Below are 13,445 nucleotides of genomic sequence, written 5' to 3'. Positions count from 1 at the left end.
TTACGTAGAGAAAAACAATAAATTTTTATTAAACATGACTAAAATTGTTTAGGATACTTATTTTTGAAGATACTAAAGAAAAAATGAGTTATCTCAGTATTGCTTTTAAGTCCTTTTCATTTTATAATTGCATAATATGGGATACCTTACAGTTGTATTAAATACTATTGTTTAATTTTAGGTTATCCCATTAAAAAAAGCATTAAATAATAATGTAAGACCATACTTAAAGGGGAAATGATTTATTTTTTTTTTATTAACAAAAAACATCATAACAAAATATCAAAATGAGAAAAGTGCTAGATTATTTTAACATTTTTATTCTAAGGTGCCATCTTCGTTGTCTTCTGTCACCTTGGAGTTTTCATGTCCCTTTAGATTTAGAAAAAATTGGTGATGTCTTTGAGGAATAGCTTCACTTTCACACAAAGAAAGTAGGTCTCTTAATTTATTCGCAGGTATTGGGGGTGGTTCGTTATACGCAGGTGTTAATTGTAAGGCCTCGCAGGCTCTTCTGCGACCTCTCATCCGGAATATGACATTAACTGATTTTGTAAACTCTTGTTCTACATAGGACATCTTATATTTAATGAGGTCTGGCTCACTAACATTTACTTGAATCATCTTCACATGCTGCTATATACATTTATCTCCGTCATTATTTATATTAAAATTTTTACCCGTTTCGTCGCATAACTTTTTCCAATCTATAAAGTCCTTCGTCTCCATTTCTTTTACAATATACATAGGAGCATTTTTTTTGCACATCGTATTATCATGGCTAACTCTGATGGAACAAAAATAGGTCCTTGCTTTAAAACTCTCTTTTTTTCTCGTTCAATGCAAGCATGAACACAGTCACCTTCGTTTTCAGTGTGACCAACAATAAGATATTTATGTGTAATTGTTTGTATATTTAATGATTTTAAAGCATGTAAATACATACAAAACAAAAACTTATTTTTGTTTTGAGCAATACAATTATCGCTATAAAAAATCACTTCTTTTTTACCCTGGCAATATTCTTTTAAAAAGTTATAGACTCCAGTTGCTATTTCAATCGCTCGTCTTTTGGCCACACTTTCATTCCATAAATAGCAAATACCCTCTTTACTTTTAATATTAAAAACAGTAAAATTATATGCGTTTAATTTACTTTTATAAAAAAACGTTAAAATATTTCTCACACATTTGGAACTGGCATTACTGCTTGTAAATCGAAGGTAGCCAAAACTATATCATTTTCAAGCTTAAATAGGTTTTTATCTTTTTCTTCTTCCAATCGCGAGTTACGCACATTTTCTTTGTGTAAATCATATTCATTCTGCTTCAGCGCCCTTTCAGTTTCTGAACTGTACTTTTCAAATATTACACAAAATGAGCATTGATCCTTGGTTGGATTTTTTGGTTGGAAAAATGAAATATTAAATTTGGTGTTAAATACCTTCCTATACACTGGTTCTTGCACATAAGGTTTCTGATCTTGTTCACATCTTTCTTTATAAAATTTGTACATTGAAGAGATAGTGAAACATCTATGTACTCTTTTTCAGTTCTAGCTCGGCAATATTGGGATTCCACTCTAGGCAAGCTATTAATGTGGTCCTTAACATCGTTAATTAGGTTAATGGGAGTTTTATTACAACTTTCTCTGGTTCCTCTCATATCATTTTCTAAACACCCATTTGGTGCCTTTTTTATCGCAGTACTAATGGTATTATTAGAAATATCTAATGTTGTCATAAAAAAACATTTACAGACTCTTACATTTTTGCAATTGACCGCTTTTGCTATTTGTTTGCTACCTTCTTTGGCGTAATTGTTTTCATACACTTTAATAGGTATTCACGCTGTCTTGCTTCATCAGCTAGCTTATAAAATTGTTGAAAAATAGATATTCTATTTTCTTTAGAAACGTGTGTAGCACAATTTTCATTACAGGGTGGCTTAATTCTTTTTGGTCTATGCACCTTACCAAGTCGCGACGTATATTCCTGACCAAAGTTTATTTTTTGTTTTTTAACATTTCTTGCCCACAAATTGTTGTTTGATAAATGAATGTTTTCTTTTATTGACCTTTGATTAAGACTCTTTCGCACCGCCTTCTCTTCATCTTTTGAACAGTACATGTCAGTTTGCGGCAGTTTATGATAGCCAGACAGTCCCATAATATGGGGGGGAAGGTGACCAATAGGGCGAACTTGACCAAATTATTGAAAAAAAAAATTATTATGTTGATTTATTGTGTTAGTAAGAGTGGTCAATCTTTTATTAATAAAGTGAAATCTATTTAACTGTTTTATCATATCTCCATGGCATAAAGGTAAACAAAAAATTAAAAAATATTGCTCCTTTTTAGTTATACATTTTTTTTGTAAACTACGCGTTATTTTCTTTAATTTGGGGTCTAGTTGACCCGGGTGGATGAACTTACCAAATGGAGTAAAATATTAACCGAATTAAATTCTATCAGATTCTGAAAACTTATTGGAAAAACAATCAAGCGATCATTCTTTAGACTCTAAAGGTTCACCGTTGCCTTAGTTAGTGAGTACAATGTCTGATGACGAAGAGGCCTTTTTACCAACTGAGGTTGGTGCTGTCGAAACAACTAGACAAAATATCAAAATTGATTTTTGGGTGCTCGTATAATATTTAACTAAAATGTCTGTTAAACCTTATATAAGAAAAGTTATATCCACTAGTAGCCATAATGAAGTAAAATTTAAAAAAATATATATAAAAGCAATTTTTATAGTCCGAAAAAGAAGACGTTGCGATATACAGAAGTGAATTTTATTTCACAAATGACTTTCATTAATTTAACTTAAACCTAAATATTTCTACGTTCTTTATAAACCTAAATGATTTTTTCGTTGTATTCTTTCATATATGCAGAAGTTTTGTTAATTTTTTTTATAGATCTGCCTACTTTAAGCCTGCATTAGTAAAAAAAGGGTGGTCAACTTCGCCTATCGACATAATGAAAGTGAAATACCATGCAGTATCAATAGCCGGTCAAGTTCAAGCCAACGAAGTTGACCATTACAGTTTTTGTTTTTTTAATACCTTAAAACCTAAAAAAAAATAATGCATATTTCTTTAAGTATTATTAATATTCGTAAAGACCAATAATATAGGCTATATATTCGTTATTTTTTAAAATATACTACTAAAGATAATTCCTTTCAAAGTTCAAAATTGGTCATGTTCACCCCGTTTTACGGTAATAGTATTTCTTTAGGTCTACTTCCGTGAGCTCAAACTCGTCGCATGCATAAGTATCAAAAAATTTTAAAATATTGTCAATAATTTAAAATTTTTAAATAAGATGATAAAAACTTATTTTTCAGTTCTGAAAAAAAATCTTATTAAAAGGGTACATACCTTGGCCAGTAATAGGTTAATATTTTTCCCATTATCATTGCATAAGGTTTTACGAGGTTGTTTGCTTTTACGAAGATGGCTTCCCTGCTATTATTTTGTCATCGGAAGAGATAATATTTCAAAAGCAATCTGCTAACATTAGTTTCATTGTTACGGCAGTATTTTTTCAGTCTAAGGGCGCATTTATAATCAATTCTGCTTTTCATTTAAGGATTCAGATACAAACTTTATTCTGCGATAAGCAAAAACAAATTGACGACTCCTACGTAAATTGATTGTAAATGCATACCTATCATAAGATTTATATCCGAGGCTCGTAAATCATATTAACGATAAAATGTTAGTTAATTGCTAAGTTAACCGTCTTTGACCGTTTAGAATTATTATTGGTCGTTGCCAGAAATCATATACAGGGTGTCCCAAAAAAGAGTGTCAAGCGAGCGCCCAGAGATAGAGCAACCCTAGGGGAATCCGAATCACCCCCATGTATTTGATCCGATTTTTTTTAGTTTAGGAGTTATTACATTTTTTGTTATTTTTTAGTATTATTCGACTTTTATGCTTATTTCTGCTATATTCATAGTAAATAGGTAAGGCGAATGCCTGATTTTTATTTTATTATTTAGATAAAAGTTGACTCTGACAAGAACAAAGATAATTTGATCCAGAAATTAAAATATTGCTTACAAAAATAAATAAATTGTGACATAAAAAACAAAAGTAAAAAAAGTTTAACAAAGTTAAAGGCGTTTTAAAAATTAAAACATTTTTTTTTAAACCCAAGTATTAAAAAAACTTTATCAGTTTATCAGCCTTTTACCGCGATTATTTTATCTAGTTCAATTTATTGCATCATACCTAAAAATAAGTTCAAATATTGTCAAGCCTAAAATCCTAAAATTAATATCTTGTTTTAAAAGAAGTTGTCCGTATTGATTTGAGTAACTGAAAATGTAATTGCCAAAACAAGTTTTTGCTTAATTTTGAAATTTAGTATTCTAAACCAGATACCAACAAATAATAAACCACTGGCCCGTTACTATTTTCACATGCAGTACCTAGTAGTGTACAGTAGCGATTTCACGTACATTAGCGATTTTTGATAAATACGTCTTAACGAACTGGTTTTTTTTACATTTGTGTGCACATTGATCTGAATTAGTTTTTTTATTTTCTTTTTTTACGTGGAATTTCAAGTTTAAGTTTATTTATTTTGTAAGTGGTAAAGCCGATTTTTTTCTGTACTGTATTTTGTGAATATGGCTAAACGCGCGGCCCCTTTTACAAGCGAAGACTTTGAACAAATGCATTACTTTTACGGATATGCGAGAGGGAATGCTTTGGAAGCAGCTAGATTATACCGGAGGCAAGTAGAACGCAGAGGTGATCCAATACCAGAGAGATGGCCTGATCATCGCATGATACTAAGAGTTCGCGATGCTTATAGGGAATTGCGAGTACCGGGGACTATTCCTGGACGACCGTTAGGGATGAGAGACCCAGATTTGTTAGATGCAGTGGTCGAAGAAGTTAAAGCAAATCCAAATGTAAGCCTTAGAGCAATTGAATACCGTATCGGAATACCGAAATCGAAGGCCCATAGAATACTCCATGAGATGGGTTATCATCCATGTCATATTCAAAGGGTGCAACAACTAAAACCCGAAGATTATCCGAGAAGAGTAATATTCTGTGAAGAAATGTTGCAACGTTAAGCGGCAAATGAAATTTTTTTTAATTCAATTTTATGGACCGACGAATCGAATTTCAACCAGACTGGCATTTTTAATATTCATAATTATCATTCCTGGAGTATTGAAAATCCTCAACTTACACGACAATCGAATTTTCAAGAGCAATTCGGTGTAAACCTCTGGTCTGGGATAGTAAATTAAAAACTAATTGGTCCCTTTGAATTACCCGACCGATTGAATGGAGAATCCTATTTAAATTTTTTAACAGAAAATCTCCATGAGCTGTTAGAAGATGTTGATTTGGAGACAAGGAGAGACATGTTTTTTCAGAACGATGGGGCTCCTTGCCATTATGCGATAAATGTTCGAGAATATCTGAATAGCCGATTTAGACACAAGTGGATCGGTCGAGGTGGACCAATTCAGTGGCCCCCCACGTCACCGGACTTAAACCCAATTGATTTTTTTTGTTTGGGGTTACTACAAGGAGGTCGTGTACGCTCAAGAGTCAAGAAACTTATAAGAACTAAGAATAAAAATTAATGAAGCAAAACAAACCGTAAAAAATAACAGATTAGCATTTAGACAGTTAAAAGATAATTTTTTTCGCCGATGCCGTATTTGTATTGAACAACAAGGTCGTCATTTTGAAAACTTTATGTAATAATTAAAGATAAATTGATTAAAACACTTTTTGGTTTATTTCATTTATTAGTAAATCTTTTTTTGTTTTCCTTTTAACTGTTATCTAGATAAGATGCGATAAGGGTAGCCCAATGAATTTTTTATAGTGAAAAACTGATAGACCGATAAGGTTTCTTAAATAATTATGTTTTGAAAACAAAATGCTGTAATTTTTAAAACGCCTTTAACTTTGTTGAACTTTGTTTACTTTTGTTTTTTATATCACAATTTATTTATTTTTGTAAGCAATATTTTAATTTCTGGATCAAATTATCTTTGTTCTTGTCAGAGTCAACTTTTATCTAAATAATGAAATAAAAATCAGACATTCGCCTTACCTATTTACTATGAATATAGCAGAAATAAGCATAAAAGTCGAATAACACTAAAAAATCACAAAAAATTTAATAACTCCCTAAACTAAAAAAAATCGGATCATATACATGGGGGTGATTCGGATTCCCCTAGGGTTGCTCTATCTCTGGGCGCTCGCTTGACACTCTTTTTTGGGACACCCTGTATATATAACATTAAATACATTTTCTGTGTTATTTTGTAACTTTTTGTTTTGATTTTTCAAAATGTTTCTTACTATATATTTGTTTCATTGTAATTTCAGTTATATTGACGTTGCAGTGTTGATTTTTTTATTGTACAGTAATATAAAATAAAAGCATAGGTATTTTTATTCAAGAATTTTCTTTATTGATGCTTTAACGGAAGGGTGTTATATAAATAAAAAATCTGGTAATGAATTTTTATTATCCTAAAACTTAGAAGTAAAAATTCCAATCACAGGAATTATTCCTATAAACACAAAAGAACTAAAAGCTAGATTCACATTGGTTTCAAAAGATGAGAATACAATAGACAGTAACATGTCTACAAATAGGATTATTTTAATATGGAATAATTTCTTCTAAAATACTGCTTACAAAGCTTGATAATATTCCTTAATCGCCTCTTCAGAAGGAGTGCATCTTCCTTGGTATCAATTACCAACTAAAATGAAAAAAAAAATTTAATGCAAGCACAAATTCAACATTTACATCAACTTCCTTAAAGGACGTTTTAAGAGGATATTTTATATAACTAGAACTGGTCTTGACTGAACAAACTTGTTTTACTAAAAAATGTATGCATTGTTGCAATGTTCTTCAACTATTTTTTAACTTAAAGGAAATACAGCAAAAATGCAATATTATTTACCAAAGATTTCATTTCACAAAATCAACTGTATTGATAGTGTGTACTCAACACTTTGGATACATCACCAGAAAAAAGTAGTAATTTTTTAGTAAGATACAATTTTTCCAAATCCCTTATATTATTTTAATAGGGAGAATGGAAGAGTGAAATATTGGTTTGAATTTTAAAACATCTTAAACTTAGTTATTCCTCTTCTGCAATTGTGTTTTCTTTTAAAAATTTAAATAATTATATAAGAAATGTTAATTTTCAATCATGTTCCCACATTTTGATGGTTGAAGTCTGCAGTATTCTCAAACTGAACAAATATTTCCCTCCATATTGGACAAATCCTCAATTGTATTTTTAAGTATTAACAACTTGGTGTATTTTTAAAAAACATTTATATGACAAGGAAAACTACATAATTAATACTTACATCCACTGCCTCCACTGAACCTTGAGACCCCGCTGCTTCTAAATGTTCCACCTCCGCGGCTGTAAAATACAACCACAATTAGCGCTTAAGACTTACAATGAAAATAAAAACAGTATTCTTGGTAAAATTTGTAGTACTTTTTTGATGTGTCAACGAGGTTGATTGCAAAGCAACCTCAACACACAACAAAAAATTACGTTGATATTCCAAAGTTTTAATTTCGCAAAACCAACAGATTTTTGGTAATGTGTACTCAACGCTTTGGATGACCAAAAAAGTATGAAAAAATATCGTCCTTAATATATGATCAAAGATCACTATCGATTGATAAATCTGCATTAATCGACCTAAATTCACGACACAATAGAGGCTTTCTGGACTCTTGTAATGTTATAAATTTCAAAATAATAATGCGTCAATAGCATTGTTATACACGTTCGGCGGTTGAAAAATTTCGAATATGATTTTTGCGTAATGTGTAAGAAGGAGACGGAGTAGAGCGAGAACAAACTTGGCTCCACCCTGGGCGGCTATCGCGTCGTCGTTGCGCTTATCGGTCCGGTTAAGTTTCGGTTGCAATTCCTCGCATACCTATGTACGTGTTAGCCGATCATGTTTACAATTTATTTCAACCTTTGGTACGAAGACGGATACAGTAATAAAATAAAAATGGTTTTCACTGTTGATCAAAAGATTAATATCATTAAATGGTATTGTCATGCGGATAGTGCAGAAAAAGTTGTCGGCCGTTTTATATTTGCATATCCTGATCAGCAAGTCCATACTGCTAAAACAATTTATATCTGGCATAAGTTTGAGTAGTCGGGATGTGTAAATCGGTGTGCAAAATGTTCTCTTGGCGATCAGGCACCTCGTCGAACACCTGACGCTAGGATTGAAAAGGAGGTCAAGGTGTGTGCTTTTGTCGAAGTAAGTGAACCTTGTTCTAGCTCCCAAATTTCTGAAGAACTTGATATTCCAAGTCGTACAGTGCGTGACATTTTTAAAAGAAATAAGTACAAAGCCTATAAAATTAAAAACACTCAAGAAATTTTTCCAGAAGATCAAATAAAACGCTTGGAGTTTTGTGAAACCTTAAGAGAAAAAATTGATCAAAATTGACTTACACCACAAGTAGTATTTTATTTACAGACGAGTCATCTTTTTGTCTTCTAGGTCGACATAATTCTTCAGTCGTAAGATAATGGTCTCGGGAAAATCTACATTTGAGTGTACCATTACGAACTCAATACCCGCAAAAGGTAAATGTTTGGGCTGGTATTTTAGCCATTCACATTGTAGGGCCTTTTTTATTAATGGTACCTTAAACTCTGAGAGATATTTATTTTTATTGCAACAAAATATTATACCCGCTGTACGAAACTTGGATGTTCATTTTGAGGAAATTTGGTTTCAACAAGACGGATGTCCCGCTCACAACGCTAGACAAGTGCAGGACTATTTAACAAACACTTTTCCTGAACGGCTTATTTCCACAAGAGGTACCATACCATGGTTTCCGCGATCTCCAGATCTGACGCCTTGCGACTACTTCTTATGGGGCTATTTGACGGAAATTCTTTAGCAACACCGACATGAAAGAGCCGTTAAGGGGGCGTAGTCGGCAGCCATATTAGACTTCGAACTTTAAAATTTTCCGACAGATGACGCAAGTAACATGTTATTTATAAATCGTTAGTTTCGTAAAAGTTCACCGTTGGCTGTAGCGCCACTGTAAGCTGGGGGAAGAGGGGAGGCGGCGGCGGGTGACCAGACGGAAATAAAATTCTGGGAACTATATTTATTTCATTATTTGCCTTTATTTTTGGTTTGTACAGAACCGTGTTGTTTTGAAGGGTATAAATAGACTATAAGCTGTTTGAAAAATTAAAATATTTTTGTTTTTGTATTAGTAGTCAATAAGAAAAATATTTGAATATTGATTTGTTGAACCCAAAAATTGTGAAAGGTTTATATGTTCTATACAGGGTGGAATCAGGACAGATATGATTAAATTGCGAATACTTTCTAAAATTAGGAATATTTTGGTGTTTTCCATTCATAAAAGGAGCACATTTATTTGTCTTTGCTCATCTTATGTTAAGCTTATTTTTGGTGACAGAAATCAGGAAATCAGTACAACAGCGATAACAATTTTATTTAATAAAAGTAATATATTTTTTACTATTTTTATTTAACAAAATTGAGCCAAAAAAGTTTCTCTTTTTTATATGTTTTTTTCATTCGCTTTTTTCTGATATTATTTAAAGCCGTAGAACAAAATAATTAAACACACAATAAATTACACACCTATTCATGGGGATTATTTGACCCTACGAAGTTTCATTTATTTTCCGACTTATCAGCATAAAATAACACAACCTTGTTATAGTTTTATTTGAATGGCTGTTATTTTATTGGAGTCGCTGCGATAATTTTACTACAAAATGTTTTTGAAGAAAATATTCGTATAGTGCTGTGATTTTAAGACTCAAAAGTTAGAGGTTCAGTTAGGTCATATCAAAGTTGCGTCATTTGATGCTTATCAAAATAAAATTTAAAGATTTTAATTTAATTTTCGAATATTTACGGAAAAATTCATAATTTTTTTAAATACTTTACTTTTACTTTCTACAGGTTAAAAAAAAATGATTTTAAAATACTACGCCTTTTAAAAGAAAGTCACACGTTTTCATGGTCGCTTTTTTTTAATCTACATGATAATCGTGCTTAGCTTCGTAGGTACCTTTCCTACATAATTTAATTTGAGATCGCTTCAACAGTAATACAAAAAAAAATTCTTGAATATTACAAATAAGCACCTAATAATAAACTAGTAAATTTATCGTGTTGCAAAAAATATACCATATCATATAAAAAACAATGCGGTCTTTTTGCAAGCCATTGCTTTTTTTGTAAATGTACCTATGACATGGTCTGCATGCAATTAAACAATGTTATAATTTGTCATATAGCTTTGGCCATTGGCTATTTACCTTTTCCAAGAAAATTGTCTTAATTTATTTTTAAAATAAAGCACAAAAGACTTCTCTGATAAAAAAAATTAACGAGTTTTAATATCTTTTCAAGAAGCAATGAATCGTTTAATAAAGAGAAATCGTTTTTTAATTATTCTTTTTTTCCTTTTTTTTTAAATTAATGCATACAATTAAAAAAAACATGCGTTAAAAGAGAATTCAATTACCTTTAAAATAAGGTATCACATTTAAGATTTTAGAAAATAATTCTGAAAAAAAATAATGACTCCGACATATATATATATATATATTTATTTATCATATGTATATATGATTTTTTTTTATATAAAAACCTTACCATTGAAAAATTCATAATTGGAATTAAACCATAAATCACAACGAAAAATTAGAAATTACTTGTGGAAATTTAAAACTGAAATATTTTTATCAATTCTCAATCTTTTCAGGGTTTATTTTAAATCCAACATCGTTTTACTCCCAAAAAAATTAAAATTGTTTTTCTTATAATTTATTTTTTTTAACTTTTTTTTCTATATAAGACTTTTTTGTAAAGCTTAAATTGATTTCAAACAAATAAAGAATAGAAGTTGGCTTCCTAGTTAATAAAACATTTATTTATTGGTAATTTTTTATTAAAAGTTTTAATTTTGTTTATGATTGACTGAATTAAATATGATTACATTTTTGTTTGATTATTTTGAAATATGATTAATTAGATTTAAAATATTTAAACAGGAAAAAAGTTGCAAAAAAAAGAGTTAAAAAAACAGCTTCTGACATGAAATTTTAAGTCTTCATTCTGCTTTTTAGAAATCATTAAAATTAAAAATAAATAAGTCATCATTGCATAAAAGGTACTCTATAAGAGTATCACAAATAATAAGAAAATATAGAGGAATTTCCTTGTTACTGACTAAATTATTTTCTTTCTGTGTTCTTCTGTCCATTTAAGATATTTTTAAATGATTAAAAAAAAAGGAATTGTTCCTATAAGGGTATCATTTGAAAAAAATAATTAAACTCCAAAAATACAGCTGTTACAATTAAATATATGTATGTTTAAAAATGGGCATTTAGATAAGAAATCTCCATACCTAATATCATTTGTTTGGCTAAAGCAATGTAGGTATTAATAAGTGTTGCCTTTATTCCTTTCATATCTTTTAATGTCATAATAACTAATGTGCGCATACACATATTTTATACAAGTATTTCAAATGTAATATAAGAAAAATTGAGGGAAACTATTATTACTAAAATTATGAAAAAACCACATTTTGACAAATAACATTTATTTATTTATTTAATATTTATTTATTTATTTAATATTTAAACAGAAATATAAAGTAATTTACATCGAATTTTAACAAAATAGAAAAGCTATATAAATATTAGTACCTAGGTATGCAGTACCTGTATGCGCTTGAAAAATAATGCTTCGAATGTTAATTTCATGCTAATAGAGTATATTTTGAGAACCAAAAGGTTAAAACAAGGCAAGACCAAAGTAAAACTAATTTTAAAATTTTAATTATAAAAGAGAATAATTGGCCAATATATAGAGGTGCATGTCCACAGTGTAATTAAAAGTACCTTAATTGTAATGGCACTAAATTTTTAAAAAATATTTGGCAATTACTAGCTTTACCAATAACTATTTATTATCTTTTGATATAGTGTTTTTGTTCTTTGGCTACTCGAGCTTAGTTTCTAATCTTAATGAGAAAAGGAATATGAATCTCAAAAAAAATTATATTTGATTATCAAAAATATGAACTAAGCTATTTAAAAGTTCTAATTTATGTGTCTAACTAATTTGATAGTTACATTTTTTTGCTTAATACTAACATATACATGTATGTAATGAACCCTTGCTTTTTAAAAATGGGCATGTAATTGTAAATTAAGTAGTGATTAAAAGAACAAGGGTATTAAATAATGTCTATTTACCAATTTTCAAAATTATTTCACATTATATAACCCTCCTAATTAATTACAAATAAACAAGTTACTGAGAAGAATAAGCAACTTAGGCTTGTAATACTAATTAGTAATACTAATATTAAAGAAATATACAGCTTATTATTAATTTACTCATACACATGTTTTACACTTACTTATACTACACTACATTTTCATAATAATACTCTCAGAGATTAACCTATCTGAACTTGCTCAAGTCAAAATTTTGCTTGGTATGGCATGAAGAAGACACTATCAATAACATCATTAAAGTTCACACATATTTGTTTTGTATTTTTCTCCAGATACTTTGATTCTTGCACCAGTTTCTCACAAATAACAAATTTCGAAATTTTCTAAATAAACAAGCGTTAATCTATATTTTCCATGAAAATTCACAATTAGTGTTGCAACCCACAATTTTTGCCTAATTGGATAGGTTTTATAATAAAATAACATTGACATTTTAGCAAAGTTTAGAAATTGCAATTGGATAAGATCCAAAATAAAACAAAGCAAACTAACCTGACTTTGTTCGGATCTGCATGTGGCGCCATCCTTTAAAAACTGCTTGAACGTTTTAAATACAGTTTTATTCGAAAAATCAATAAAGCAAGGAAATCGGAAAAAAGTACAATTTAAAAGAATTTTTTTATCAGATTTGCCTGAAATTCGGCACACAGATTCTCGCATATATTCGGCACAGATCCACTATTTTGTTTTGTGATATTCGATCTGGTTATCTTAAAATTTAATAAACTGTAAATAAAATACCATCGGTAAAACTGGCAACGACGTGAACGCCCGACCAAGATTCAAGCCAGCCTGAACAGCTGACGAGGGAAGCCAATAATAGCAAATCACAAAATGTAAATTATAACGGATCGCCAAACAAAATAGTGGATCTGAGCGGAATCGAATAAGAAACACTTTGACCAATTTTCAACTCATTCTGATGTGAGGTTTTTTTTTTAAGTACTTTTCTAAGATGCAAAAAGTGACCAATCACGAGAGCGGATTAGACGTCGGAGAAGCGGCAAATAAGCAAAAAAAAGGTCCCCTTAATTTAGACGAATTGCGACTTAGAATTAT

The 13,445-nt window shown here is 30.1% G+C and overlaps 1 protein-coding gene across 1 annotated transcript in view; it reads right to left on the bottom strand.

Moving 5' to 3' along the window:
- Window positions 1-6,508: 6,508 nt before the first annotated feature.
- Window positions 6,509-13,445, bottom strand: part of LOC126742320 (uncharacterized) — a 49,037-nt gene continuing 42,100 nt past the window's right edge. Inside the window, exons 9-10 of the mRNA XM_050448968.1 lie at window positions 7,393-7,451; window positions 6,509-6,767 (exon numbers count right to left, since the gene is read on the bottom strand). Of these exons, the coding sequence (XP_050304925.1) occupies window positions 6,757-6,767; window positions 7,393-7,451 (70 nt within the window). The 3' untranslated portion in view covers window positions 6,509-6,756. The remainder of the gene's footprint in view (window positions 6,768-7,392; window positions 7,452-13,445) is intronic.

This window comes from Anthonomus grandis, chromosome 1 (assembly GCF_022605725.1).
Source record: "Anthonomus grandis grandis chromosome 1, icAntGran1.3, whole genome shotgun sequence".
Taxonomy (NCBI): domain Eukaryota; kingdom Metazoa; phylum Arthropoda; class Insecta; order Coleoptera; family Curculionidae; genus Anthonomus; species Anthonomus grandis.
The sequence above is the reverse complement of the archived record's forward strand: the minus strand, read 5'-3'. Positions and strand labels throughout refer to the sequence as shown.